This window comes from Arabidopsis lyrata (assembly GCF_000004255.2).
Source record: "Arabidopsis lyrata subsp. lyrata unplaced genomic scaffold ARALYscaffold_8, whole genome shotgun sequence".
NCBI classification, from domain to species: Eukaryota; Viridiplantae; Streptophyta; class Magnoliopsida; order Brassicales; family Brassicaceae; genus Arabidopsis; species Arabidopsis lyrata.
Window position 1 is genome coordinate 21,054,321 of NW_003302548.1, and position 26,444 is coordinate 21,080,764.

General features: G+C 36.5%; 8 protein-coding genes across 11 annotated transcripts; 5 read left to right on the forward strand and 3 right to left on the reverse strand.

The window, feature by feature from the left end:
* The first annotated feature begins 2,092 nt into the window (after positions 1–2,092).
* Positions 2,093–5,990, forward strand: LOC9302639 (TOM1-like protein 2). Of its 3 annotated transcripts, none has more exons than XM_021014150.1 (11): positions 2,095–2,458; positions 3,144–3,204; positions 3,462–3,572; positions 3,758–3,836; positions 3,945–4,043; positions 4,147–4,260; positions 4,366–4,526; positions 4,611–4,686; positions 4,806–4,891; positions 4,976–5,266; positions 5,393–5,990. In XM_021014150.1, exons 3-11 carry the CDS (start codon positions 3,472–3,474, stop codon positions 5,727–5,729), a joined length of 1,344 nt encoding a protein of 447 aa, XP_020869809.1. In that variant the 5' UTR covers positions 2,095–2,458; positions 3,144–3,204; positions 3,462–3,471; the 3' UTR covers positions 5,730–5,990. The 3 variants fall into 3 exon arrangements, with proteins under 3 accessions (XP_020869817.1, XP_020869809.1, XP_020869812.1); XM_021014153.1 differs by lacking the exon at positions 2,095–2,458 and adding an exon at positions 2,465–2,903; XM_021014158.1 differs by lacking the exon at positions 3,144–3,204 and having other exon boundaries at positions 2,093–2,458.
* A 55-nt stretch (positions 5,991–6,045) lies between these two features.
* On the reverse strand, positions 6,046–7,020 carry LOC110225811 (serine/threonine-protein kinase SRK2H-like). The gene is made up of 4 exons (XM_021015823.1): positions 7,000–7,020; positions 6,738–6,842; positions 6,547–6,645; positions 6,046–6,468 (listed from the first exon to the last, which is right to left on the reverse strand). The coding sequence occupies exons 1-4, from the start codon at positions 7,018–7,020 to the stop codon at positions 6,133–6,135; spliced, it is 561 nt and encodes a 186-aa protein (XP_020871482.1). The 3' UTR covers positions 6,046–6,132.
* A 2,263-nt stretch (positions 7,021–9,283) lies between these two features.
* Positions 9,284–11,290, forward strand: LOC110225176 (UPF0725 protein At3g19520-like). Its single transcript, XM_021014204.1, has 6 exons — positions 9,284–9,412; positions 9,587–9,733; positions 9,818–10,001; positions 10,086–10,192; positions 10,270–10,356; positions 10,472–11,290. Exons 1-6 carry the CDS (start codon positions 9,335–9,337, stop codon positions 10,829–10,831), a joined length of 963 nt encoding a protein of 320 aa, XP_020869863.1. The 5' UTR covers positions 9,284–9,334; the 3' UTR covers positions 10,832–11,290.
* An 80-nt stretch (positions 11,291–11,370) lies between these two features.
* Positions 11,371–13,543, reverse strand: LOC9300935 (serine/threonine-protein kinase SRK2H). Its single transcript, XM_002866521.2, has 9 exons — positions 13,193–13,543; positions 12,976–13,050; positions 12,800–12,901; positions 12,647–12,700; positions 12,462–12,554; positions 12,259–12,351; positions 12,071–12,175; positions 11,886–11,984; positions 11,371–11,807 (listed from the first exon to the last, which is right to left on the reverse strand). The coding sequence occupies exons 1-9, from the start codon at positions 13,310–13,312 to the stop codon at positions 11,478–11,480; spliced, it is 1,071 nt and encodes a 356-aa protein (XP_002866567.1). The 5' UTR covers positions 13,313–13,543; the 3' UTR covers positions 11,371–11,477.
* A 2,022-nt stretch (positions 13,544–15,565) lies between these two features.
* Positions 15,566–16,283, forward strand: LOC9302640 (defensin-like protein 6). The gene is made up of 2 exons (XM_002864814.2): positions 15,566–15,794; positions 15,928–16,283. The coding sequence occupies exons 1-2, from the start codon at positions 15,740–15,742 to the stop codon at positions 16,092–16,094; spliced, it is 222 nt and encodes a 73-aa protein (XP_002864860.1). The 5' UTR covers positions 15,566–15,739; the 3' UTR covers positions 16,095–16,283.
* An 85-nt stretch (positions 16,284–16,368) lies between these two features.
* On the reverse strand, positions 16,369–19,397 carry LOC9300936 (WD repeat-containing protein 26 homolog). Its single transcript, XM_002866522.2, has 5 exons — positions 19,176–19,397; positions 18,144–18,783; positions 17,770–17,871; positions 17,051–17,680; positions 16,369–16,887 (listed from the first exon to the last, which is right to left on the reverse strand). Exons 2-5 carry the CDS (start codon positions 18,780–18,782, stop codon positions 16,717–16,719), a joined length of 1,542 nt encoding a protein of 513 aa, XP_002866568.1. The 5' UTR covers position 18,783; positions 19,176–19,397; the 3' UTR covers positions 16,369–16,716.
* A 1,977-nt stretch (positions 19,398–21,374) lies between these two features.
* Positions 21,375–22,886, forward strand: LOC9302642 (transcription elongation factor SPT4 homolog 2). Its single transcript, XM_002864815.2, has 5 exons — positions 21,375–21,508; positions 21,597–21,688; positions 22,087–22,142; positions 22,378–22,439; positions 22,596–22,886. Exons 1-5 carry the CDS (start codon positions 21,419–21,421, stop codon positions 22,644–22,646), a joined length of 351 nt encoding a protein of 116 aa, XP_002864861.1. The 5' UTR covers positions 21,375–21,418; the 3' UTR covers positions 22,647–22,886.
* An 827-nt stretch (positions 22,887–23,713) lies between these two features.
* On the forward strand, positions 23,714–26,431 carry LOC9300937 (pyruvate kinase, cytosolic isozyme). Of its 2 annotated transcripts, none has more exons than XM_002864816.2 (4): positions 23,714–23,814; positions 24,124–24,420; positions 24,897–25,358; positions 25,437–26,431. In XM_002864816.2, exons 2-4 carry the CDS (start codon positions 24,163–24,165, stop codon positions 26,247–26,249), a joined length of 1,533 nt encoding a protein of 510 aa, XP_002864862.1. In that variant the 5' UTR covers positions 23,714–23,814; positions 24,124–24,162; the 3' UTR covers positions 26,250–26,431. The 2 variants fall into 2 exon arrangements, with proteins under 2 accessions (XP_002864862.1, XP_020869785.1); XM_021014126.1 differs by having other exon boundaries at positions 23,743–23,814; positions 24,121–24,420.
* Positions 26,432–26,444: the final 13 nt, after the last annotated feature.

Below are 26,444 nucleotides of genomic sequence, written 5' to 3' on the forward strand. Positions count from 1 at the left end.
GGGGGGGTAATAGGGCCGGATCAAACCCTTGATATCAGGCCTATGATTAGAATCGGATCAGGCCTTTGATTATGGACTTTATTAGGTTTAATATTTATGTAATTAGGGTTAGTGTTCCCTAACTAGTATATATATGTATGTATAGTGACACTGAATTACAATGTATATATGATATATATTTAAAAAATAATTTAGATCTTGGTAAATTGGTAATTAGATCTCATATAACTTATATAGTTCATGGCTAATGTCAATTATTCAAGATAATTCAAAAACCTAGCAGATCAAAAACACATCTGTATATATTTAAAGGAAATTTTCAACTTTACCATTAAAAAACAGAGCGGACCAATTATTAGTGAGCATTCCCATAGCTCGATATTCTGCTTAATTTGAAATTTGTTCTAAAAACTGTTGAAATGGGTACCAATTCGTTGTGTGGGTAGGAAAAGGAACCGTTCAAATAGTAAAGGTGGAAATAGGACCTTTTCCCTCTTTTGAATTGCCACCGTGTCATCCGACTCTACTATTTTAACGGTTGACTAACGTCCGTTTGAGTCAATGTTGAATTCAACTATAAACACAGAGTATGGGTAGTTAATTTGAAATTTGTTACGAAAACTGTTGAAATAAGCACCAACTTGTTGTGTGGGTAGGAAACGGAACCGTCCAAATAGTAGGGGTGGAAATAGGCCTTTTTCCCGATGATTTATTATGACCTAACTGGTTTACCATGATTTATATCCACCTAACATTCACTCGACTGCAACTCTTGTAATCATCATTCTGAACTTCAATAATAATAGTATTTGTTACTCAATCTCGATTTCTCCTTTTTTTATTCTCCAAAATTTTGCCGGATCATATGGAAATCTTTACGGTAATCTCCAAAATTTAGAGAGCCAATATTATAATGATATAATCAGTTTTACTATATATATATGTACTTTTTTCTCATTGTACATAATAGTAAAAACTTGTGTGAAGTTCAAGAAAGCATACAATTATAAAATCTGACAATCTTATATTGTTAAATCAGGGGCAGAGGTATATTGTTATTATAGGGTCAATTGACCCCTATGGATTTGTAGAAATTTTTAATTTACTTGTAATATTCTAAGCAAAATTTAGGAAAATGGTTTAAAATATGCTTATTGACCCCTAAAAAATATTGTTCAAAACAGATTTTTAGTTTTACTATAAAAATTGACCCCTACCAAGACAATGGCTGCCTCCGCCACTGTTGTTAATGGAAAAAAAGAAAAATATTGATATGTGTATTTTACTGGTAACGAAAAAATAATTCGAATATTTGTTTAACAAAATTAAATAACTTGGGTTAAGTTTTAGGAATGTTTCCGAAAATAGTATCGGTGTCGTTGACGCCGTTAACGTCTTTAACGGAGACGATGAGAAATTGGAAAACAAAACAATAGTTTGTTTTGTCAACTACTCCTATAAAATAGATTTGATTTTTTTCGGAGAACGAAAAAAGTTAAAAAAAAATTTCTTGCCAATTTTAAATAGTTAGGTTTTTTTATAGAATTTTCTCTCTAAAAAAATAATGATAATGAAATGCATATGCTGAACGCATACAACCACAAAATAGTTTTGTTTTGTAGCTTTTCAGTTTATTTACCAGACCAAAAAATTTGAACTAAACTAGAGAATTTATGGATTTTGTCTAATGCCTTTACACGATATGGATTTTTTTTAGAAATACAATATCTATATGAAATGTAACAGATACTGAATTATTTTAGAAAACATGTTGTCGAAAAAATAAAAAAAATTGGCAAAAAAACAAATATCAAAGTAAAAGAAGTTGCTAGAATAAAAAAAGTTCCAAAATTGTAGCATTTTTCTGTCCAAATCCAAACTATAAAAAAGAGACTTTATATTATACTGTAATACCAATGAAATCACGGGACGTTTCTGGTAAAAAAAAAAAAAAAAAAAACAGAGATTTTATCGGATGGGATGTGTCGTAATGAAAGGGGTAAAACACGTGGCAGTCAACCAGGCTGTCAGTTGTTGGTTAAAGCAGACAAGCGCGTGACTTTAATATAATCTCTCTTTCCCCGCGCCAACAATACTTTACCAAGACAGATCTCTCATGGCGGTGCTCTGCTGCTTCAGCCTTTGATTTTTTCTTCTTTTTTACCTTTTTTTATTTATTTTAATCTCTAATTATATTAGTCAGTACAAAATCACTGTTGTTTACGATTAGTTTAAGGAATTAATCTAATCTGATTTTAAGGAATTAATCTATTTGCCAAAGAAGAGGCGCAAAGGCTCCGTCCTTTTTCTTCTCCTTGTTTCTGTGTTACCGATCTGGCTCTGTCTTCTTCTTCTCCTTCTTCTTCACGTATCTGTGAAATGCTCAAGCTGATTAGGGTTTATCAACTCTTTCTTAACTTTCTTATTATTGCCTTCGTTATCCTCTCCGTCTTCTCAGGTGACTAAGGGGATTTTTTTTTTTGGTTCACTCTTTCGTTATCCACTTGATTGTTTGTTTCCTGTTTGCTTTTTGATTGGAGATCTATTTTTGGGTTCAGATTGTTATCGACAGCTAGATTCTTTTATTGGATCAAAGTATCCGTTTTTATTTGATTTGTTCCGTCTTCTTCGTGATCGTGTTTGTATCTGTCTCTCTCCTAGATTTGGGTTTTGGGGGTTTGGGTATGTGTTGTTTGTGATCACAAGGGACCTTTATCGTTTAGTCATCTCTTTGATACAGAGACACACTAAAATTGGAGAAAATGATAAAAAAAAAAAACTTTTTTATTGGAGGAGGGAAGAAATCTTCTTACGTGTTCCATTTACTCTATCAACTTCTTCTTAGACATTTGTTTCTGGCTTTAAGATCGACTGGTTTCTGAACATTTCATGCTTTAGGAAGTGTAAGTTGAAAGCTTTTCTCTCTTAGCTCTCCAGTTGCTAAGTGTTTTTCTCTTGTATTTCTTAATTATCTTTTGGATTCTCACGGAATTTGATTGAGTTAGAGGGAAGAATAGAAAGAGAGAGAAGGAGCTTAGGCTATGTCTAGACTTGCTTATTTTGGAATACATGTGTCCTGAATCCAGCTGATATAGTCATATGATAGTAACATTCAATTTCTTTTGCCCTTTCATTGATTGCAGCTTTGTAGCTATTGTGTATTCGAATCTGTACGCGGAAGGAAAGCCTATAGAACAGTCAAATGTAGGTTCTCTTACTGATCTTTAGCTCCCAATCAATGCATAGAAGCTGCAATAACCTTTTAATGCTGTAAAACCTTTATATGCTGATCGACCACACTTTATTTTGGCTGTTTCTGATGTTCTGGCTTAATATATCTGTCCTCTTTGCTGTTCTTGTGATTAGCATGAACTAAGTATCTGACCTTGAAAGCAGCAAAAAGTGTTGTGGTTGGTCATGCTGAGAATCTTTTGGTGATAATTAATCTCTGGCTCATACAGATAACAAAATATGGCTGCGGAGCTTGTAAGTTCTGCAACAAGTGAGAAGCTTGCAGATGTGGACTGGGCCAAGAACATTGAGATCTGTGAATTAGCTGCTCGAGATGAAAGGTATGACGAGCCAGACTTTTTTTCTTTTAGTAAAAAGTGATATTTTTTTGCCAACTTATAAATTGTTGTTGGTATGATGTTTAATCATCTTCAATGATTGAGATAAATAAACACTTTACTTTTGCATCGTCTTGGACATACTTTTACTTTTTTCTTCGGGTAATGAGTTCTTCTGTTGTGGACAGGCAAGCAAAAGATGTTATCAAGGCTATCAAAAAACGCTTGGGAAGCAAGAACGCAAATACTCAATTATATGCTGTCCAGGTAGGTTCTGGTCCAGATCTATCGTAAACTATAGAATCATGCTTTATGAGAATGTCATACTTTTCAACGTTTTGGTAACTTAAACTGTTATTTTGTTTGTTCCCGCAGTTGCTGGAGATGTTGATGAATAATATTGGAGAGAATATTCATAAGCAGGTTATAGATACAGGTGTACTCCCTACACTTGTGAAGATAGTAAAGAAAAAAGTATGTTCATCTCTGTTTCAGGATGCTACTTCTCTACCAATTTGAGAGTTAATCTGCTTGTTTTAGTTTATTGTTTGGTTTGCATTTTTCGAACACTTTTTAGTCGGATTTGCCTGTAAGAGAGAGGATTTTTCTTCTTCTTGATGCAACTCAAACCTCCCTTGGTGGCGCTTCAGGGAAATTCCCTCAGTATTATACAGCATACTATGATTTAGTGGTGAGTTTAACACAAGAACATTCGAATTCCGTGATTCTGTTATTGAAGAAGCAATGTTAGATAAGACTCAGAGCTTTTCTTTTTGTTATCTTCTGTCTCCTCCAGCACGCAGGAGTTAAATTTACCCAGAGACCTAATGCTACACCAGTTGTGGTCACTGCTGAAGCTGTTCCGAGAAATACGCTCAATGAACAACTTGCATCTGCTAGAAGTGAAGGGCCTGCTACTACTCAGCTGCGAGAATCTCAAACTGTCTCTCCTTCGAGGTATCTTCTTCTCCACATGTCAGTTATCTAAATTTTTTAGCTGATGTTTAGAGACCTTATGCTGTTTTATCTCTTTGCTTATAGCATTTTACAAAAGGCTAGTACCGCATTAGAAGTTTTAAAGGAAGTGCTTGACGCAGTCGATTCTCAAAATCCTGAGGTATATAAAATACCTCTTGACTTTGTATAGTTACCTTCATTAAACAGACACTCTTTGGCTCCCTTTCAAATCTCTTAACCTGAGAATGACTCCAGTTTGATCAACTTTTGTCCATCCAGGGGGCAAAAGATGAGTTTACTCTTGATCTTGTCGAGCAATGTTCGTTTCAGAAAGAGCGCGTAATGCACCTCGTCATGACATCGAGGCAAATCTCCTTTCTCTCTTGGTTTAGAGGGCATGTTTAAAGAATTTTTCTTTTCAAGTATATCAACCAATTTTGTTTATGCAGGGATGAAAAAGCAGTTTCTAAAGCAATTGAATTGAATGAGCAACTTCAGAGAATTCTCAATAGACATGAAGATTTGCTGTCTGGCAGAATCACAGTTCCTAGCAGGTCTACTACATCCAATGGATATCATTCCAATCTCGAACCTATCCGTCCTATCTCAAACGGTCACAATAAACCCGAGCTAAAGGCTTCTAATGCAAATACCGAATCAAGCAGCTCCATTTCTAACCGAGCCCATCTTAAGCTTGAGGAAGAAGATGAGGAAGAGGAGCCTGAGCAGTTATTCAGAAGGTCTGTCCCCCCAATTACTCAATCTCGAATCGGAAATTACAAAGTTGATTGCCTCATAAGGTTCTTAGAATAAGAAATGGGTATCCTTGATGCTAAGACTAAGGTTCCATGTGAATATGCTTGCAGATTGCGAAAAGGGAAAGCTAGAGCAAGGCCTGAGGATGAAGAAGAGCCATCACCTCCACAAGGCTTACCTGGATCAGCAATCCATAACGAAAGACTTAACCGTCCACTTATTCGTCCTTTACCATCAGAGGAGGCATCACGCGGTGGTGATAGCCATTCGCAATCCCCACCTGTTGTGATTCCACCACCACCTGCAAAACACGTTGAGAGGGAAAAATTCTTCAAGGAGAAGAAAGTTGACGGTGCCTCAGGTTTACCAGGTCATATGAGAGGCCTTTCTTTGCATAGCCGTGATGGCAGCAGCTCACGCAGTGGAAGCGTAGACTTCAGTGACTGAAACAAACCAAAGCTCTCATCATCATATATATGTATTCTTTCACGCTCGTTTCTTTAGGTTTTGGTAATTTACAGATGGAAAAAGTTTGTGTTGTGTGTGCGGCTCTATCGCTCTCTCCCTCTCTCCCTCTCTCTCTCTCTCTAGTGTTGTGAATTTAGAATATAGCACCATGAGATCTGGTAATGTATACGAGTAAAGGTACTTCCTTTCACTATGTTCAAACCTGAGCTATGTTGTTACTGTTACTGTTTATGGATTGAAGCCGAATGTTCAAATGCTATCTTAATTTTATAGGATAACAAATTGATTTGGTCAATTGCGTAGATAAAATTTTAAAACTTGGAATTCACATAAACGTAAAGATACAAGGAGATTGAATATTAAACAACAGAGTGAGAGTTTCTTAAGCTTTGGGGGGATCTTGGCAAGAATGCGCCTCTTTGACATGCTTCTCGTATTCATCTTCTTCCTCCTCCTCCTCCTCTTCCTCTTTCTCTTCCTCTTCTTCTTCCACCTCGTCCTCCACATCTTCTTCATCTTCATCAAAGCCCTTAACGGCATTAGAAGACGGAGCTGGACTCCTTGCTTCTTCAATGATCTTCATTATGTCCTCTACGCTTTGGAGGGAAAAGCTCGGGGTTTCTCTCTTGTAGTACGCCGCTTGAGCAGACTCTGTAAGCTCCTTTGGCAAGTTCTTTAAGTACCATGGATGCTTCTTGATCTCTTTAAGTGTGATTCTCTGCATAAATTTATGACATCTCATCAAAAGATTGAAACATAGAAAAGACAGCTTAAACTCAGAGAGATGAGAAAGTACCTTAGCTGAATTAGTGACAAATATGCGAGAGAGAAGGTGTTTGCACTCCTGCGATATGTGAACGTAATCCGGGATCTTGTACTGGACAGCCATTATACGCTGCAGAACATTTTCACAACACCATAAAACACTTAGTAGAAGAACTGAAGTGAAAAAGACTGCTGTGAGGAATTTGAGGAGTTGGTTAATGCTTGGATTGTTTTCCTGAAGTTTCTCGGATCATCGGGGTCTTCAAACGGGTAACCTCCAACCAGCATCACACAAAGAGTCACACCACAGGACCAAACATCCGCATGCTACATAACACAAAAACCAAAGACTTCCATTAACAAGTGACAAATAAGGATCATTAGTCACGTTGTTGGCTGGGCGTCTCAAGGATATCCTCCCCCCATCATTAGTCACTCACAGTCTGCTTATATGCATGGTCACCTACTTTTGGAAATTGTGCACCTTGCTGCTGAGATTGTCCATGACTATTTTAAGAAGGCTATTGAGGCTAGTGCAATGCTTAAGGTATATTTGAGGAGGCTTTTGATTCGTTAAGATGGGACTTTATCATTTCTACATTAAGAGCTGTGAACCTGCCAGAAAAGTTCATTGGTTGGATTAAGCAGGAAATCTCCACTGCTAGCTTCTCCAATGTGGTCACTGGGCACTTTGGAGGTTTCTTTACAAGCACTAAAGGTATGCGTCAAGGCGACCCTATGTTTCCATATCTGTTTGTGTTGGCCATGAAGGTGTTCTCTAGACTGTTACACTTAGGGTATGACTCTGGCTATATTTCTTACCATTTGAGAACCTCAGCCCTGGAGGTCTCCCAACTAATGATCTTCTTTAATGGTGGGAGCTCCTCTCTGCGTGGTATATATGAAACTTTGGAAGATTTTGCTGGCCTGGCTGGTCTGGGATTCATATGAACAGAGAGATGACTCAACTATTCCACGCAGGTTCGAACCAACATGAATCCAATGCTTTGGCAAGCTATGGGTTCACCTTTGGGTATCTACCTATTAGATATGTGGGGCTGCCATTGATGAGTAGGAAGTTAAAAGGTGATGAGTATGGACCTTTGATTGAAAAGATCTCTTCTAGATGCAACTCATGGGCTTTCTAGTCTGTGTCTTTCGCAGGAAGAGCCCAACTTATTGCCTCTGTGATCTCTGGCACGATCAACTTATGGATTTCTACTTTTATTTTGCCTAAGAAATGCATCAGAAACATTGAGTCTTTGTGTTCTTGGTTCTTGTGGTCTGGTAGCCTTGACAAAATAGGAATGGCTAAAGTTGCTTGGTATCAGGTTTGCTTGCCAAAAAATGAAGGTGGTCTGGGGTTGTGGAGGATTGCTGCTTGGAATAGAACTTTGTGACTGCGCATGATTTGGCTACTCTTCTCAAATAGCGGATCCTTGTGGGTGGCTTGAAATAAGTACCATAACTGCAGCTTTATCACTAGTTTCCGGAAACAAGTTGAAAAAGCAAATGATTCATGGAACTGGAAGTGTCAGCTCAGGTTGAGAGATACGGCTGAGAGATTCATCAAATGCAACATTTGGAATGGTAGAAATGCTAGCTTTGGGTTTGATAATTGGAATCCCTTTGGTTCTCTTATCAAATATGTTGATATTGATGGGTCTAGAACTCTGAGAGTGCCATTGAATGCTAAGGTCTTTGATGTGTGATATTTTGAAGGTTGAAAAATTGCAAACCCGAGATCGGAGCAGGGTTTGAGTTTGCATATTCACCTAACTACCGTAAGCCAACCTACTGGGGACAAAGGACCCGACTCTTTTGACTGGGTGGTGGAGAATAAAAGCTGCAATGGGTTCTCTTCTTGGAATACCTGGTCTATTACTAGAATGAGGGTTGACTGGTGGGGTTCTGTTTAGTTCAAGGGATCCACGCCAAAGCACGCTTTTAACATGTGGATTGCAACCATGGACCGTCTTCCTACAAAGTCAAGACTTGCTGCTTGGGGAATGCATATACAAACAACATGTGGCCTCTGTTCTCTTTTTCCTTAGACTAGAGATCACTTATTGTTGTCCTGTGACCTTTGGAATGCAGTTAACACAAGGTTAAACCTGCATGCTATTCAATTCAGGTCATGGTCTGAACTCTTCTCCTGGACTAAAATGAAGAACTGAGGAAGCTAACTGCTCAGTCCGTCATCTACGCCATCTGGAAGCAGCGTAACGGCTTGCATCATAACCATGCTTATGTCATATATTCTGTGATCTTCAGAGACATCGACCGTAAAATAAAGAACTTTATCACTGCGAGAAGACTAAATAAGCGTTTCATGAGGCTTCTGAATCTTTGGTTGCATCTTTTTTACCAAAAGACCAATTGTATAGGTTACGCTCACTGTAAAAGTAACTCTTTCATTAGTAAAAAAAAGTAATTTAATATTGGGCTATATCTGCCTGGTGGCATAGAACAAGTAATGGACAGGCCCGGGCCTGAGGTTTCACAACTTTCCCAACGTTCCGTCTCTTAATTTGAGTTTCTCTTTTCCATGTGAACACAATTTTGTGTGAACACACATTATATTAATAATTTATTAAAAAGTATTTCAACTAGACTAATTGTAAAAGGACATGTGTAAAAAACGTTTTTTATGAGTACCTAAAACAAGAAGCGCCTCTATCACTCTCTCCTCCTTTTTCCATTTTCCCTATATTTTAATAGTTAGAGACTTGCTAGGTATGACTGTTGCTGATGCTCTTAGAAACCTAGATCGAGAAATACAAAAAAAAAAAAAAAGATGCGTAATCCACAAGGAGAACATGGCGATTCGGATTGAAGATGAAGGTGCGTATTTCCGTGCGCTGAGCAAGTATTGGCGTCAAGTGAATCATTCCGAGGTAATCCTTGTATCTTTTTATTGGTTAGAGGTTGATGTGTTCCAAAATATTCGATTCGCTTCTAGGGTGGGTTGATTTTTTTTATTTTTTAAATCTGTTTTACTGATTTGGTCTTAACTTAGGGTTTCGATATTATGTATAATTGTATAACATCTTAGTGTAAAATTATATTAGGGTTTTGATATCGAGGATGTCTCAGAACCACATGGTATCTGTGGACTGTTTCGTTACGACTGTCAACGCGAGGATACTAGGTATCCTAATCCTGTCTTGGTCGAGCGTTATGCTAGATTGGGGCTTCATCGTTACAATTTGTCCAAGGTAAAAAATAAGAACCTAGCTAGTCTCTTGGTGCTTACTTTATATCAACATGTTCAATAATTTATTTCTTAATAAATCTACCAGGGGACAAATTTCCAGCTACACCACCTAAAGAAATTTAACATGTCCATGAATTGCCTGTCCGATTACTACATAACTTTGGCTGCTTGCGATCCAGCTACCACTTCGCTCGCAACCTTTCAGGTTAAAGTTGGTGAAAATTGTTATGGCATATTGGATTTGACGTGCTATATTGCTAGGCCTCAAGGTAAATAAAGTTTTTGTTTTATAAGAGTCCGATTATAATTAAAATCGCACTTGCTGATTGATTAATAATAATACTGTTGCAAAGGTACCCCCAAGGAATCACCCAAACCTATAAATTTTGGACCGTCGTATGGTGATGGTAGTTTGCCTTATTGGCCGTCAGATTTCAATGATATACTACGATTTACTGTGGTAAGATTAAGACACAGTATCATGTTTTATTGCTTTTGCTTAACTACCGAGTGATATATGGTTAATTACTTTTGCAGCTCAAGGATTCAGAGTTGCAAGACAATGACTGGATTCGTCTATATTTGGAACTTGCACTTTGTACAAATGATAGGTGGATTTCAGATGTAAGTTTTTATCTTTCTGTTTTTTTTTTGACATATATACCATGAGTGGCACTGTTTTTTAATTAATAATCACTTGTTTTTTTTTTCTTTTCCTTCAAAACTGTTGTTCCTGCAGAGCTCTCTGTCCCAGTTGCAAATTGTGAGAGTGGCTATAGAAACTATTGGAGGTGTGGTGGAGCCGCCCAATGAGAGACTCCTAGCCAAAAGTGCAAATGTCTACATAACGTTTAAAGGCTTGTCCTATGCTCGGGTTGGTGAGATTGGTGAGCATGTTGAACGCAAAATCATCGTTCGCAGAGTCCTCGATGAGCTCACAGGGTACTTGACTCTCCAGGGTGGGTTTGGCTATTTGTTTGGAGAAGAAGCAGCTGTGGAACGTTCTATGACTCGCTCGAGCTTTGCTTTCGATGATGAGCTGCCTCCTATCACTCTCCCGACTCGACCAATTAATCTCCACCTCTACAAATGGAAATAATGAGCCGAGTTCTATAAAGCTAATCAGAGCTGCGAAGAAGAAACCCAAAATCCAAATAAGGTTTTTTTTTGCTGGTGTAAGGATCTGAAGATGAGAAAAGACACATTTTTCTCAGAGATTCATGTAAAAAATAGTAGCTTTGCAAGAATTTTAGGGCAAGAAAGGATAAAACTACACTCAAAAAGTTTCAGTTTTTTTTTTTTTCTCTACTACGGCTAATGGCTATGAAGATGAGAAAAGACACATTTTTTCACAGAGATTCATCTTCAAAAATAGTAGCTTTCCAAGAATTTCAGGGCAAGAAAGTATAAAACTACACTTTAAAGTTTCAGTTTTTTTTTTTCTCTCTATGGCTATGAAGATAAGGAAAGACATTTTTTTTTTCCGACATTTTTTTTTTCAGAGATTCATGAAATATCTGGTTATGTATACGAGTAAAGGTACTTCCTTTCACTAAGGTACTTATTTACAGAGGTTGTTGTTACTGTTACTGGTTATGTATTGAGCCGAATGTTCAATGTTATCTTAATTTTTTAGGATAACTAATTGATTTGGTCAATTGCGTAGATAAAATTTTGAAACTTGGAATTCACATAAACGTAAAGATACAAGGAGATTGAATATTAAACAACAGAGTGAGAGTTTCTTAAGCTTTGGGGGGATCTTGGCAAGAATGCGCCTCTTTGACATGCTTCTCGTATTCATCTTCTTCCTCCTCCTCTTCCTCTTCCTCTTCCTCTTCTTCTTCCACCTCGTCCTCCACATCTTCTTCATCTTCATCAAAGCCCTTGACGGCATTAGAAGACGGGGCTGGACTCCTTGCTTCTCCAACGATCTTCATTATGTCCTCTACGCTTTGGAGGGAAAAGCTCGGGGTTTCTCTCTTGTAGTACGCCGCTTGAGCAGACTCTGTAAGCTCCTTTGGCAAGTTCTTTAAGTACCATGGATGCTTCTTGATCTCTTTAAGTGTGATTCTCTGCATAAATTTATGACATCTCATCAAAAGATTGAAACATAGAAAAGACAGCTTAAACTCAGAGAGATGAGAAAGTACCTTAGCTGAATTAGTGACAAATATGCGAGAGAGAAGGTGTTTGCACTCCAGCGATATGTGAACGTAATCCGGGATCTTGTACTGGACAGCCATTATACGCTGCAGAACATTTTCACAACACCAAAAACACTTAGTAGAAGAAGTGAAAAAGACTGCTGTGAAGAATTTGAGGAGTTGGTTAATACTTGGATTGTTTTCCTGAAGTTTCTCGGATCATCGGGGTCTTCAAACGGGTAACCTCCAACCAACATCACATAAAGAGTCACACCACAGGACCAAACATCCGCATGCTACATAACACAAACACCAAAGAGTTCCATTAACAAGTGACAAATAAGGATCAGACCATTGAAGAAGACATGAATAACATTACCTTTCCGTCATATTCTCTTCGGGAAAGAACTTCAGGTGCGATGTAAGCTGGAGTCCCAACAGTTGATTTAGGTCTAGAGTGAAGCAGAGATGACTACACAAGAAGAAATGGAAACATATGACTTATGAGATCAAATCTAAGTAAAACTGGGAACCATAAATGAAACAAAAGAAGAAAAAAAGACTAATGAATGAATGAATGACCTTGGAGTAACCAAAATCACAGATTTTCAGAAGCGGGGCAGGGCTACCATCAAGCAGTGTGTTCTCAAGCTTCAAATCTCTATGACATATTTGCTACATAAACATATAAAAGATTACACAAAACGAAGCAAAGATCTTTCCTTTTCACATTCATGAGATTTGGTTTAGTTATGTTAATAAAATACCAGTGAATGACAGTAATCCACGCCACAAATCAGCTGCTGAAAGAAGTATCTAGCCTGAGAAAATAGCAAGATGGAGAAACATATATCTAGAATTTGTCAAAAAATCGTATAAAGAACCAAGATAGGATTTTGAGAAAGGAGCATATATCACACCTCAGCTTCACTGAATCTACCAGCATTACAGATTCTTTCAAAGAGCTCTCCTCCAGAAGCATACTCCATTACAATAGCAAGATGAGTTGGAGTCAGAACCACCTACAAAATCACTCTGTTTTTAAGTTCCTTAATCTCAACTAAAGTACTAAAAGATTATGCACAAATCAACAAACCTCCTTGAATCTGATGATATTAGGATGCCTAAGTGATCTATGATTGATAATCTCTCTCGCAACATTCTCATCAATCTGCATTCCAACATATTACCATCAAAATGTCAAATCATAATCCTCAATCATCCCAAAAGTTGAAGACTTTCGCCTAATTTCTAACCAATCAAAGAAAGTTCAAAACTTTTTTCTGAGAAACCAAAGAGGAAAAAGATCAAACCTTGCGACCTCTCTCAATATATTTCATGGCAACGAGTTCTTTAGTCTCTTTGTGTCTAAGAAGACGAGCCACACCAAAATTCCCAGCTCCCAAATCCTTCACAACCTCATACTTATCCATCTCTTCTTCCTCAAAACCAATTTCAAGCTTTGCAAGTGAGTGTGTATATATTTACGTTGAGAAAGTGTCACACTTGGAGTTGAGTTCGTTTCAGAAAATGGGTCATCTTATAAAGCGTTGTTTTCATGGGGGAATCTGAGAAAACTCCCACACTTGAGCGTATACTTACACTCATGTGTATGTATCGATGATGGAGGAGTAAACGGAGGAGATGGGTATGGAAGTGAGGCACGTGAAGAGGTTGCTCGATTTCCGATGACCAGCTTCACTTCAATCCAACGGTTATTAATTATTCTCTAATTGGATATTAGTAAATTAATTTTTATAAACCACTCTTCCTTGTTTCATAGTACTAATTAATTATTCAATCCTTACGCGGGGTAACGCGATTTAGTAGAGTCGAACTCCGGTGGGGAAGGTGGAGTCAAGTGGACTTAACCACTTGACTAAAGGCACATCCCCCGTAAATTAATTTTTATAAACCACTCTTCCTTGTTTCATAGTACTAATTAATTATTCAATAAATCGTTAGATTATGCCAATAATTTAAAAGCTAAACTGAATTTTACTAAGTTTCAAAAATAAATTAATCTGGTTAGTAGTAAAATTTTATTTTCTTTTGTCACCATTCGTATTAGTCTAAATAATTAAGACATGTAATGTAATGATTTGCACTTAATTACACCTTCATTGTGTTTTACTAATTTTCAAAGTTTACCTCATTTTTATGTGCATAATCTACTACGTAGATCATATAAATTTATATTCTTATACACATCATTAGATCTGAATTTATTATTTTCAGTAATACCAAATTTGCCTCCATCTAATTTAACCGTGTTTGGGATACTATTATTTATCTTCTACGTCGCATGGTGGAGGTCGGTTTAAAAGAGACAAAACTCATTCATTACTTTCGGTTAGTATAAATTACTGCAACATGCATGTGTGTATTCAACCGACCATAACTAACTAAGTACGTTACTAATTACACTAAGTTTGTTGTATTTTTATATCAATAAGTTAACATTTCTTGTACCAAAAAAAAAAAAAAAAGTTAACATTTGGAGCAAGTCAAGCCGGCCATCACATGAGATACAGTTATTGATTCATAAATCATAAGTTCATAACCATTCTTCATGTTGCAATAAATATTCATGGTCCAATTGTCAAACCTTATATCATATAATAATGTGTCATATAAGGTTTTTAATAAAAAAAATTTATGTATGACCCATAAAGATACATCTCATGTGAACTTGATTTCCGTTACTATGGGCCAAATCTATTGTCAACCACGTGGGGTTGCTACATACTTTCTCATACATAAATTCAAAAGAATGGTCAATAATTACTTGTGGATAACATTGTTTTGTATCCTTTTTAAATAACTCTCAAATTTTTGTGTATGTAACTTTTAATTTAAATATCATGAGTGGAAAAACGCAATGGGTCGAAAGTATCATTGTTTTTTTATTTATAAAATTTAAAAGTTAAATGCTAGAATATAAATTTTTGCAACTTCTTTTTGAAAATTTTAAAATTGTTGTAGATTAAGTCGCCTTGATCCGTGTATTACAAATACAAATTAAACTATCTATTTAAAAAAATGGTGAGATCTATTTGTTGCACTTGGTAGTTGGTACAAGCATCATTATTTAAAGAGTATATTGCAAACTGTAATCAATAATGGTTTGTAATTGTAAATTTGTAACGCTTTAAGTAGAAATTAGTTATTGCCACAATTGTATTTTTGGGCCAAATTTGACTTTCTTGGGTTTTACATTCCTCATTTCATGGGCCTTTGTAACATTTCATCTCTTGTTGGCTTAAGGCCCATATATATTTATCTGGCCTGATGTAGTACAATAATGTTAGTCACATGACAGCCAAAATTGGTAGCTGTGGTGAGTGGTAAACTGTGCATCTTCAGTTCCCGTTGTCCCGCAGTGACAAAGCACCAGTCCGCACATGACTGGCACTCTCTCTTTAACCATTTCCCCATAAGAAATTTACTTTATGAGAATGATTCGGATCTAGATTATGGCCTATTACTTTAGTAACTTTAAAAACAAAAATTAATAGTTGCTTTAGCTTATGTTATTAACTTATTATTGGCCGACCATTCTCACTCGTTAATCTTATTATTCGACTGCACTTTTTTGTTTTTTGTATTCATCGTTTATCCACACATCCTTGACCATAGCATCTAAGTAAGTATCTAACTAATAAATATGTTTATCCACACATCCTTGACCATAACTACACTACGTGGCAAAAAAGAAAAGAAACCCTAACCAAACTACATTTGAAACTCTATATATATGGAGTCTTGGAGATGTAGCTCTTGCTCAATTCATCACTTACGTTTTTAAAATTTCATATATACAACAAGGGAAAAAGGTTTCTCGATATATAGGATTATAAATGGAGAACAAGTTTTTCACTGCCTTCTTCTTGCTTCTCGTCCTCATCTCATGTCGTAAGTTTTTTTCTTCTACATATAAGCATTATTGGTCCATGACCATTTGATTGACAATGCATATATATATATATATATATATATATATATATATATACTTATATGTTGCATTGTATTTTGTGTAATTAAACAGAGGGGATCATTGGGAGTGATGGAAGGACATGTCAGTCAAAGAGCCACCACTTCAAATACATGTGTACCTCCAGCCACAACTGTGCCATAGTCTGCCGTAACGAGGGCTTTTCCGGTGGTCGGTGCCATGGCTTCCATCGCCGTTGCTACTGCACCCGCCTTTGCTAACTAGTTCATTTTTTTATCAATCCATTTTAAATGTACTTTTTCTTTCATTTTTCCCATTTCGAATACTAATAAAGTTCATCGTTTGTTTTTTTTTTTTTGACGTCTATCGTCTGGTTAATCTAGAGGAACAAATGAGATATATAGTGAGAAAATCTTACGCTGAATCTGAAACAAGCAATTTATTAGACAGTTGATCTATGTTTTGAGTTAGCACTCCAAATAAAGGTCATCATTATCATAACTGAGTTTCTCTTAATTACGACTTACGAGTATATTTTATAAGAATATACATTTTTAGTTAAATGACCAAAGTCAATACAGATTTTATCGGAAGGTCGTCAAATTTTGAAAATGACCCTAGAGAGAAAAATAATACTGATGAGAAAAATGAAAGGTGAAGCAACAACATAAGAGCAAATGTCTCAAATGCATTATTCTATTTTCCCTTTTTCTATCTATTGGTATTCAGCCTCTATTCCATTACGGTCAAAAGAAGTAAAAACATCGTCACGAGAATGAAGAATGCAACAACCCACACTAAAAGCTATATATCATATGTACACGATGAATGTCAATTGAAACTAATCTGCAGTCCAAGTCATCATCATCTGTTACCATTGAATCACTTCAACTTTGTGTCAAGTCCCCAAATCCGAATGGTTCCATCGTCACTTGCTGAAGCCAACATATGCAGGTTAATCGGGTTCCAGCTCACGCAGTTCACAGCTCCTGAGTGTCCTCGCAATACAATACAAGGTTCCTTCTGTAATCTTCGTATGATCCATATGTACACCTGCCACAACAGAGAAAGATCACTCATTTGCACAAGAAAATGTTTCTGTGACAGGAAGACTCTAAGAGAGATAGATAAGTACTGTTCTTCACAATCTCTCTCTCTCTCTCAAGGTCCTTTTTATGTGTGTTCTGTAATGAAAAAGAGAATGAGAGATTTCTACCTGAGAATCTTCACTCCCACTGGCGATGAAGCTGTCTTCATAGCCACCAAAGCATGACCTGATGATAAACCGACTACGCTTGTGGCCATTATATTCAAAACATTTATATGGTTGGCCTTCAATGTTCCAGACATGGATCTTCTGGGTAATGAGATTGATCAGAAGATGCTTGTTGTTTTTCGACAGCGAGAACGAGGTAATCATGTCTTCCTCTGTAATCAGTCTCACAGCTCTGGTTTCTCTATTAAACAATGAGATCACATGCACACTGTCCACACTTACAAGCCACTTCCCATCATTTGTCATGGCTACATCAGAAAGCTTCTGTTCCCGTGGACCTTGCTCATGCACTAGCTCAGTCCCATCTAAATTCCACAAGCAGATGCTTCTGTCTGTCATCCCAGCAATTATACCTGATCCATCATGAAACCATCCACAAGAAACAGAACCAACACCATTTCTTTCGTACGATTGAATAAATTCTCCTGACTCAACATCCCAGCTCCTGATAACCTCATTTTCTCCACATGTAGCGACTTGTTTATCATCAGGACTCCACAAAACCATTACCACGGGCTTCTCATGTCCCACAAGTTTATGCTTCTCCGAAAACTTCCCCTGTGCATCGATCTGGAAAAAGCACATCTAAGTGAATCAGCAAATATTGCTAAACAGTTTGCTTCACTCTGAGCAATCCACAGTTGGTTTACATAACATACCTCCCATATAATTGCTGATTTATCCTTGGAAGATGAAGCCAAATACTTGCCATCATGTGAGAATTCCAAGAACCAGACTTCATCCGTATGGTTCTTCAAAGTCTGAACCATTCACATATAGAGAACTTAATGAATGTGTTGTATATCGTTAAAGGCATACATATACAGTCACAGAAAGTCCAACAACAAACGACAAAACTGGCCAAACCAGTAACTTATGAATCATGAACATGAAGCAGGAATTTATCCAAAGACAAGTAATTAAGCAAAAGTTATGTGACTCTCATAATCAGACAACATCATCCATAAATGAAACAACAACATCACGAAGCAATAAAAAGTAACATTTGAGGACTGGTGCATAGTCTTATTACCTGTACAGTCTTAGAAGGAATTTTATGGATCCCACAATGATGATCAGAGCTTAGGGACAAATCACAATTCGGAATATTATGGCACTCACAGAGAAACAGCTCATAATCAAGGGCCTTCTCTATGAGATACTCCAATCTCTTTTCTGGGATAAAAGTTGCAGGAGGAAACAAGTTTTGCAGTGTCTCCACAACCTTAGACCCTGAATTCACACTTTCTTTATCTTCGGCAGAAGCTGATATTAGTATGGATGCGAGCTCATGAACGCGCTTCTTGTTAAAACCAAGAGGCGTCATCTCCTTTCTTAAGGTTGCCAGAGCATCAGTATCCTTTTGCATCTTGAGAACCTCAAAGAATTTGTACTCTAGTAGCAAGAATATCACAGCCTTTTCGTTTTGCAATTCAATTCCCCGCAATGTAGCAATGCTATTGTCCCACTCTCTATTCTTTACTTGTTCCAGAAACTGCTTAGCGACAGTGCTGTGCAGAGGAATGCCAGACTCGTCCTCTAGAAGTTTCCCGATTTGATCAAATCCAAGCGAGTAAAGTGTATCAGTGATGATCCTAATGAATTCAGACTCGTTGATGAAACCTTTGGAGCCCATCATCTTCAAACGTTTCGAAGGTGGTTCAGAATCCATCCTGCAGAAACAAAAGAATCAAACTTTGAGCTTTTCCCGAATCAAACCAAAATCAATAATACGATATTCATAAAGACACATACACATATATAAGATCAATCTTGTAACTGATTCATATAACAATCCAGTAGACGAAGAAGAGAATTAGCGATGAGATGATCAGAGAAACATTAGACAAGTAATGATGAATCAAACCAAAATCAGTAACACTTGCTGCGTTCGATTCAAAATCAAGATATATCAATGGCTGGCTAAAATCGTAGTAAAACCCATAAACAAGAGAACAATCGTAAGTAACAGCAATCGAATAAAAATACATTTCGTGAAATTGGAAGAAGAATGAACCAAAGAAGAAAAAGGAGAGGGCTTGAGGAGGAAAGATTCAATCTTTACCAGAGAAGATGCAAAACCCAGCAAGAAATTGATCGGATTGAGCGATTGCGAACCGGAGAGAGAAATGGATACGCAAAACCCAGAAATATCAGGAGAAACCCAAATGCTGCAAAAGAAGAATCAGAGAATTGAACGTTGTTACGAATTTCACTCAATTTCTTCTTTTATACTAATTTCTTTTGGCGCTGCTGCGGTACCCACCCAATATGACATTTTATAAAGAATAATGGCTATTTTTTTTTTTTTTTTTTTTTGTCGGCAGAATAATGGCTATTTAAGATTTGTGTTTGCGTTTAGACAAAAACAAACAAAAAAAAACATTTTTGTTTGCGAAATAGATACATGTACAAAAAAAAATTAAAATTTTATTTATAAAAAAAAAAGTAAATCTTTAACAACAACTAACAAGCCACTTAGCCACATAAACAATATTTTTAGAATCAATTATTGTCAATTTTTTTAATAGCATTTACAGATTTTGCCACTTTATTTTAAATAGTTTAGATTTATCATTTTTCTATCTGAAACACAATTAACACATTATATTTGGGTTTATTTGGTTCCATTTTTTTAGGTTATAATATTTGTTATTAAGTATGTATTTTATAAAATAAAATTCTCAAAGTCTTACATTTTGTAATTAAAATCACGTATCTTAGCAAGCAAACAGTAGAAAAAATAACAATGAGATCAATCAAAGAGAAAATTTTGTACAAACATATCAAGATGAGTCGGTTTCCAACTCACACATTTCATATCTCATGTATGCTCTTGCAATTTACGAAGAGGTATTGTCGGTTCTACGTTGTGCCATATGTTGGGTTCCAACTCACACACTTCATATCTCATTAAATTATATTCAAAGAAAAAATAATTTTTTTACAATTATTGCAACGGGTTATCGAAAAAAATATTTGAAACTACATTCTGACTTTCTAAAGAGTTTTGAAAAAGTTTTGGAACCGATTAAACTCGAGCTCGGTTCACATATAGAAAGAACTTAATGGATGTGTTCATAAGTATATTAGTAAAGTCACATAAATTCTGACTAAACCACAACATCATCAAGATATGTCTTATTACATGTAAAGTCTTAGAAGACATTTTATTCCCACAATGATGATTAGAGAATATAGACAAATCCCTATTACGAAAATTATGTACATCACAATATGTCCGCTCACGAACAAGGGTCCTCTCCAAAAGAATCTCCAACCTCCTTTCTAGGATTATAACTTGAGGAGGAAACAGTTTTAGCTGTTTCTCCACAGCGTCGGTCCTTGGAATGGCAGTTTCATGGGCTGATAGAACTCTCAATCCGAGATAAGTGGCGAGATCCTTGTCAACACCAAGAGAAAATATATTTTTCTCAAGGAATCTGTGGGCATCATCAACAGGCCCGGCCCAGAGGGCAAGCCACTGAAACCACCGATTTAGGCCTCAAAATTTGAGGACCTTTTTACCTAAAAATTGTTAAGTGTTTTTATATTTAATAATTTTAGTAGGGCCTTTTAAAAATATTGTGGCCTTTTAGAGACAACTACAACATTCTTTTTAATGGTAAAAATCTAATTTAAAAGAAAATATTTTTAATGAGCTTTAAGTTTTGCTTAGGGCACCCAAACTTGCCGGGCCGGCACTGATCATCAACATGTCCCTCCTTGGATTTAGCGATTGCGAAGGGTAGAGAGAGACGGAAACGGGAAAATCAGAAAGCCAAGTGTGAAAAAGAGCGAGAGAAGATAGAGCGAGAGAGAAGTATGCAGGAGAAGAGAAATCTAAGAACAGAAGAAGAAGAAGAATGAGAGAATTGAACTTTTGGCGCTCAAGGCGATAAATAAAGGGCCTGATTGGCAAGTGATTTAGAATCTTTACAAAGCAAAAAAAATTCTAAAGTATTGAAATAGATCCAATCAAGATTTAGAAGTTTTGACTTTTCTTTTTTTTCTCACGGCCAAAATATTTCCATAATTTATTTTTTTTTGCTGTAGAAAACTTTATTTTCTAAAAGACACAATTTTCAACTTTTTAAAATTTTAAATTCTATAACAAAAACACTCTAGCACTAAAATCTATAGTAACTGTTGCCGACTCTGAACAAGAATTCAAGTGTTGTTTGATATGGTTTTAAAGCCCATAAATAAAAGCCCAAATACGGCCCAATTAAGGAAAAGACTCCTCTTGGAAGAAGAACTTAAGAAGAAACTGGGATTTTGGAAGAGATTGAGAGAAAACAAACGATAATGGGAAGCGCACCAGCTCAGATTCCGACTAGTTTCGGCCATGAGCTTAGGGCTTGTCTTCGTTGCCGACTCGTCAAGACCTATGACCAGGTTTTTATTTACTATTCTTTCTCTGTTTCTTTCTTCTTTTAGGGTTTGATTTGCTTTTCTAAGCTGGGTGTTTTTTTGGTTCAAACAGTTCAGGGACGCTGGTTGCGAGAATTGCCCTTTCTTCAAGATGGAAGAGGATCATGAGCGTATCGTGGAGGTCACTACCCCTAATTTCAATGGGTATTTCATCAATTCTAAACCTTTACTTTAGAATTCTTCCCTAGGCAAGTCTTTGCGTTGATGGGTACTGTTTCAATTCACTGCTTCTAGGGTTTCAAAAGATTTTAGCTTTATTGTATAGTTGTGGAAAAGTTCTCAACTTGGAGTGATTCTTCGGCTTAAGGATGAAATTAGACTACTTTCTGAATGTTACATTGTTTGTTTCTGAGCTGAGTTTGAACTCATTCTTTCTGAATTAGTGATTCGATTGTTACATAATTGGTGGAAAATATCCCAAAGCTTGCTGCTTTAATAGTAGTTTTTACAAGTTAAAGTGAGATAGTTTTAGTGGCTTTTGTCTCCTTTTCTAAGTTGATATCTTTATATTCCCAGCTACTGATATTAAGATTGTTTTGCAGTATAATCTCTGTGATGGATCCAAGTAGAAGCTGGGCTGCTAGGTGGTTAAGAATCGGTATGTTAATCGCTCTCTTTAACTATTCCTATTTGAGCTCAGCAAATAAGCGTAAGCTTCTTCTTACCATTAATGTGCTCTTATTCTCCAATTATAATACTAGGATAGATTATAGATGGTTAGATTGCTGTTACATTCATCAGCACATCTCTTTTTTTTTTTTTGTGTTAAAGAGAGAGTGACCATGAGATCTCCAATGAATGATGGATTGTATGATGTTGCTAAATTTTGACAGGGAAGTTTGCTCCTGGTTGCTACACTCTTGCGGTCTCAGAGCCACTCCCTGAGGAAATGCAGGTAAACGATTAGCAGTGGTGATATATTATCTTCATGGTTTGAAATTAGACTTAGCAACACATTGTTTTGCTTTGTGTTTCAAAATTAGTATCACACAGTCACTGTTTTTTTCGCTTATCTGATTTTGTGTTTTCACTCTGTGGTGATTCACTGCAGCACCTATGCCAAGAAGAGCGTGTACAATATGTTCTGCCGAAACGCATGTGAAGAAAATCCATCAAGAAGAATGCTAGAATACAAGACCAAGTAGTGCTCTTTCTCATTCAAGCTTCATGTAAACATTATAAGGTTGCTTTATTTTGTATCTTCTTCAATCTTGTGCTGGGTCCATGATGAAAGTCTCCTACAAGTCAAGACTCCTTAGGTTTCTTCAATGTAAGGTCGTTAGTCCGATATCAAAAAGATCTTTTAAATGAGATTTTAATGAGAATTGAAAGAATAAACATGGGTAGTCAAGATCCAACATTATTTAGTAACAGAAAAATGGTTAGACCTTCTCGAAAGAATAGCACACCTCTTTAGATCCAAAAGCATATTCTTCTTGTTAGAATAATCGCATTCCTATAATCATAGCATGTTAGTTCGACATTTTTTCAACAAGTTCTTTTTATTTTCAACAAAAGTTTTTTTTTATATTATAAAGAAAACAAATACAAGTATAAAATAAACCAACATGTCCGATTTCGAAGAGACATGCATTTATATTTGTTATTAGTATATGGAAAATTCCAATTGGGTATCTGAGAGCATGATTATTAGTAGTATCTTAGAAATAAATCTTAGGAATATTTAAGTAATATATTTGTAAAAGTGATAGGTAAGAGATAGTATTTTTGAGTTAAGATTTTTGTGTGATTAATGGTAGGTTCTTAACATGTGATTCTTAGAAAAACAAATATTAATATAAAAATAAAATTTATAATTATAGAAAATTTAATAATAGTTGTAAATTAAAAAAATTAAAACATACATGAGATACAATTTATCAACATCTTTTTTTTGAACCTGTTACAGAAGAAAAAAATTCTGCTCTAAGGACATACAGAAAAAAAAAAATTTAAAACATACAGAAGAAAAAAATTCTCCTTTTGATTGTTTTTTTAACCTGTTACACAGTGACACGTATCAACATCTTAAGCTAACAAAAACATCCTAACTAAGATACAAATCTTAGATTAATTTTGTTGGTATAATTATTTTTAATCAATTTTAATCCTAAGATATCTCTAAGATATCACCGTTAATGCTGCTCTGAGTTTAATTAATTCCACGTGGCTATTATTGTACGCCGTTATAAACTCTCTTCGTTTTAACATTTTGAGTCTCCGGCGGCTTTCACACTCCAAACTAAAAACCACAGAAGCTGCGTTTTCAGGTAAAATCTAATTCTCTCCGATCATCTCTTCTTCCTTCAGTATCTCTGTTTCCAAATTCGTTAGATCCAACCTTTAAATCGAAAATGATCACTGGTAAACATTCATTTCACTCGTCGAATCTAAAAATCCCGTCTTTTTCGCTACTTTGGTGGACTTAGTTGTGATCGCTTGAATCGATGTAAAGTCTCTGCTTTTTTTTTGTGGGTTTTGTCTCTTCTCTGTTAGGATGGATCATGATCTTAGCTTTTTCGATTCTTGTATCGGAGATTTTGATTGATGGGTATGATGTTTCAATTTGTTCATAGCAGGAGTCTGACTGATTCGGCTATTTTTGGAGATTTACGAAAATGTCAAACATAGACATAGAAGGGATATTGAAGGAGCTACCTAATGATGGGAGGACTCCTAAGACTAAGATCGTTTGTACTTTAGGTCCTGCGTCTCGGTCTGTGACCATGATTGAGAAGCTTCTCAAAGCCGGCATGAATGTTGCTCGATTCAATTTCTCTCATGGAAGCCATGAGTACCATCAGGAGACTCTTGAAAATCTCCGCACGGCTATGCAGAATACTGGCATTCTCGCTGCTGTTATGCTTGATACAAAGGTTTATCATTCTCTTCTTTTCTTATGGATTTTGTTCTTGACTTGTTTTTCTAGAAGTGTTTAAACGTGAATTGTGTTAATCTTTCTTATGGACTAGGATCTAGATTGTGTTTCTCCCTTGTGATTTTGCTGAAGAGTGTTTACACTTTGTAGTTGAATTTTGAAATCTTCAAGTTTGATTTTTTAACTCCATAAAAGCTTCAGCCTTTCAATTGTGAAATTTCAGTAGAGAGCAAGAAAGTTATTTTATGAGAAGGGAAAGAAATTCCAATAGAGTGTCTTTGTTTGCTACATTAGGCATTTAGTGTTTTCATTTTGCTTATTATTGTTGATGGTCTCAGAAGCAGATGTTTATTGATGACGTTGGCTCAAACTAGCAACTGATAGATCTTATGTGTTACTTAGCGAAACATTATAATTGGAGTCTATGTCTGTGTTAGAACCATTTCAGTAAATAATATGAGTGTTACATCACAGGGGCCTGAGATTCGTACCGGTTTCTTGAAAGATGGGAACCCTATACAACTAAAAGAAGGTCAGGAGATCACAATTACCACTGATTATGACATCAAGGGTGATGAGAAAACGATTTCCATGAGCTACAAAAAGCTCCCAGTGGATGTGAAGCCCGGAAATACCATTCTATGTGCAGATGGAAGCATAAGTCTTGCTGTCGTGTCATGTGATCCAAAGTCTGGGACTGTTATATGTCGATGTGAAAATACAGCGATGCTAGGTGAAAGAAAGAATGTGAATCTTCCCGGTGTTGTTGTTGATCTCCCCACATTGACTGAAAAGGATGTAGAAGATATTCTTAAATGGGGTGTTCCAAACAACATCGATATGATTGCTCTTTCGTTTGTTCGCAAAGGTTCAGATCTTGTTAATGTCCGGAAAGTACTTGGATCACATTCTAAGAGTATAATGTTGATGTCGAAGGTAAACCGACGCATATTTTTCATTTTTGGCTAAAGTTGTTTGAAGGTGTGATTCTGATTTGAATTTCTTTTTCTTAAGGTTGAGAACCAAGAAGGAGTGCTGAATTTCGATGAGATCTTGCGTGAAACCGATGCATTCATGGTTGCCCGTGGTGATCTCGGGATGGAGATTCCGATAGAGAAGATTTTCTTGGCTCAAAAGATGATGATCTACAAGTGTAACCTTGCGGGTAAACCAGTGGTCACAGCCACTCAAATGCTCGAGTCTATGATCAAATCACCACGGCCAACACGAGCTGAAGCCACAGATGTAGCAAACGCAGTTCTCGATGGCACTGACTGTGTGATGCTCAGCGGAGAAAGTGCTGCAGGAGCTTACCCGGAAATAGCAGTGAAAACAATGGCTAAAATCTGCATCGAGGCGGAATCATCGCTTGACTACAACACAATCTTCAAGGAAATGATTAGAGCAACTCCGCTTCCAATGAGCACACTTGAGAGTCTTGCATCATCAGCTGTACGAACTGCAAACAAAGCCAAAGCCAAACTCATCATCGTGTTGACCCGAGGAGGTACAACAGCTAAACTGGTGGCTAAGTATAGACCAGCTGTTCCAATTCTATCAGTGGTTGTTCCAGTTTTCACCAGCGATACCTTTAACTGGAGTTGCAGCGATGAGTCACCGGCGAGGCATAGTTTGATATATAGAGGTCTGATTCCGGTTTTGGGTGAAGGATCTGCAAAAGCAACTGATAGTGAATCTACAGAGGAGATTATTGAGTCTGCTTTGAAGTCAGCGACAGAGAAAGGACTGTGTAACCATGGTGATGCTGTGGTGGCTCTGCACCGTATTGGAGCTGCTTCGGTTATCAAGATCTGTGTGGTGAAGTGATTATGCTACTAAATCATGATCTTGATTTCTTTTTTTGGTTAATGTTTCTTGATGAAATAAATAACAGGGGAATAGGTACCTGAAAGTGTGTGTTTTTTTTTAATGATTATTTCTTCTCTTTCTTTGCTGCTCTTATCATAGTAGTTTAATTAGCCAATAACAACAGGTCGGCTAATTTTTAAGGCTCGTTTTCTC

Bases quoted from the DNA above. Each gene is read 5' to 3' on its own strand.
- LOC9302642 (XM_002864815.2), top strand. From the start codon at position 21,419: ATGGGAAGCGCACCAGCTCAGATTCCGACTAGTTTCGGCCATGAGCTT. The intron at 21,689-22,086 runs GTATTTCATCAA...ATTGTTTTGCAG, and splicing joins ACTACCCCTAATTTCAATGG to TATAATCTCTGTGATGGATC. The intron at 22,143-22,377 runs GTATGTTAATCG...AAATTTTGACAG, and splicing joins TGCTAGGTGGTTAAGAATCG to GGAAGTTTGCTCCTGGTTGC.
- LOC110225811 (XM_021015823.1), bottom strand. From the start codon at position 7,020: ATGGACAATCTCAGCAGCAAG. The intron at 6,646-6,737 runs GCATTAACCAAC...AATGTTCTGCAG, and splicing joins ACTTCAGGAAAACAATCCAA to CGTATAATGGCTGTCCAGTA. The intron at 6,469-6,546 runs GTACTTTCTCAT...AAATTTATGCAG, and splicing joins TTGTCACTAATTCAGCTAAG to AGAATCACACTTAAAGAGAT.
- LOC9300935 (XM_002866521.2), bottom strand. From the start codon at position 13,312: ATGGATAAGTATGAGGTTGTGAAGGATTTGGGAGCTGGGAATTTTGGT. The intron at 13,051-13,192 runs GTTTGATCTTTT...GTTGGAATGCAG, and splicing joins ATATTGAGAGAGGTCGCAAG to ATTGATGAGAATGTTGCGAG. The intron at 12,902-12,975 runs GTTTGTTGATTT...GTGATTTTGTAG, and splicing joins ATATCATCAGATTCAAGGAG to GTGGTTCTGACTCCAACTCA.
- LOC110225176 (XM_021014204.1), top strand. From the start codon at position 9,335: ATGGCGATTCGGATTGAAGATGAAGGTGCGTATTTCCGTGCGCTGAGC. The intron at 9,413-9,586 runs GTAATCCTTGTA...AAATTATATTAG, and splicing joins GTCAAGTGAATCATTCCGAG to GGTTTTGATATCGAGGATGT. The intron at 10,357-10,471 runs GTAAGTTTTTAT...TTGTTCCTGCAG, and splicing joins ATGATAGGTGGATTTCAGAT to AGCTCTCTGTCCCAGTTGCA.
- LOC9300937 (XM_002864816.2), top strand. From the start codon at position 24,163: ATGTCAAACATAGACATAGAAGGGATATTGAAGGAGCTACCTAATGAT. The intron at 24,421-24,896 runs GTTTATCATTCT...GTTACATCACAG, and splicing joins CTGTTATGCTTGATACAAAG to GGGCCTGAGATTCGTACCGG. The intron at 25,359-25,436 runs GTAAACCGACGC...CTTTTTCTTAAG, and splicing joins GTATAATGTTGATGTCGAAG to GTTGAGAACCAAGAAGGAGT.
- LOC9302640 (XM_002864814.2), top strand. From the start codon at position 15,740: ATGGAGAACAAGTTTTTCACTGCCTTCTTCTTGCTTCTCGTCCTCATC. The intron at 15,795-15,927 runs GTAAGTTTTTTT...GTAATTAAACAG, and splicing joins TCTCGTCCTCATCTCATGTC to AGGGGATCATTGGGAGTGAT.
- LOC9300936 (XM_002866522.2), bottom strand. From the start codon at position 18,782: ATGGATTCTGAACCACCTTCGAAACGTTTGAAGATGATGGGCTCCAAA. The intron at 17,872-18,143 runs GTAATAAGACTA...TGAATGGTTCAG, and splicing joins TTCCTTCTAAGACTGTACAG to ACTTTGAAGAACCATACGGA. The intron at 16,888-17,050 runs GTAGAAATCTCT...CTGTTGTGGCAG, and splicing joins GTGGGAGTGAAGATTCTCAG to GTGTACATATGGATCATACG.
- LOC9302639 (XM_021014158.1), top strand. From the start codon at position 3,472: ATGGCTGCGGAGCTTGTAAGTTCTGCAACAAGTGAGAAGCTTGCAGAT. The intron at 3,837-3,944 runs GTAGGTTCTGGT...TTGTTCCCGCAG, and splicing joins CTCAATTATATGCTGTCCAG to TTGCTGGAGATGTTGATGAA. The intron at 4,527-4,610 runs GTATCTTCTTCT...CTTTGCTTATAG, and splicing joins CAAACTGTCTCTCCTTCGAG to CATTTTACAAAAGGCTAGTA.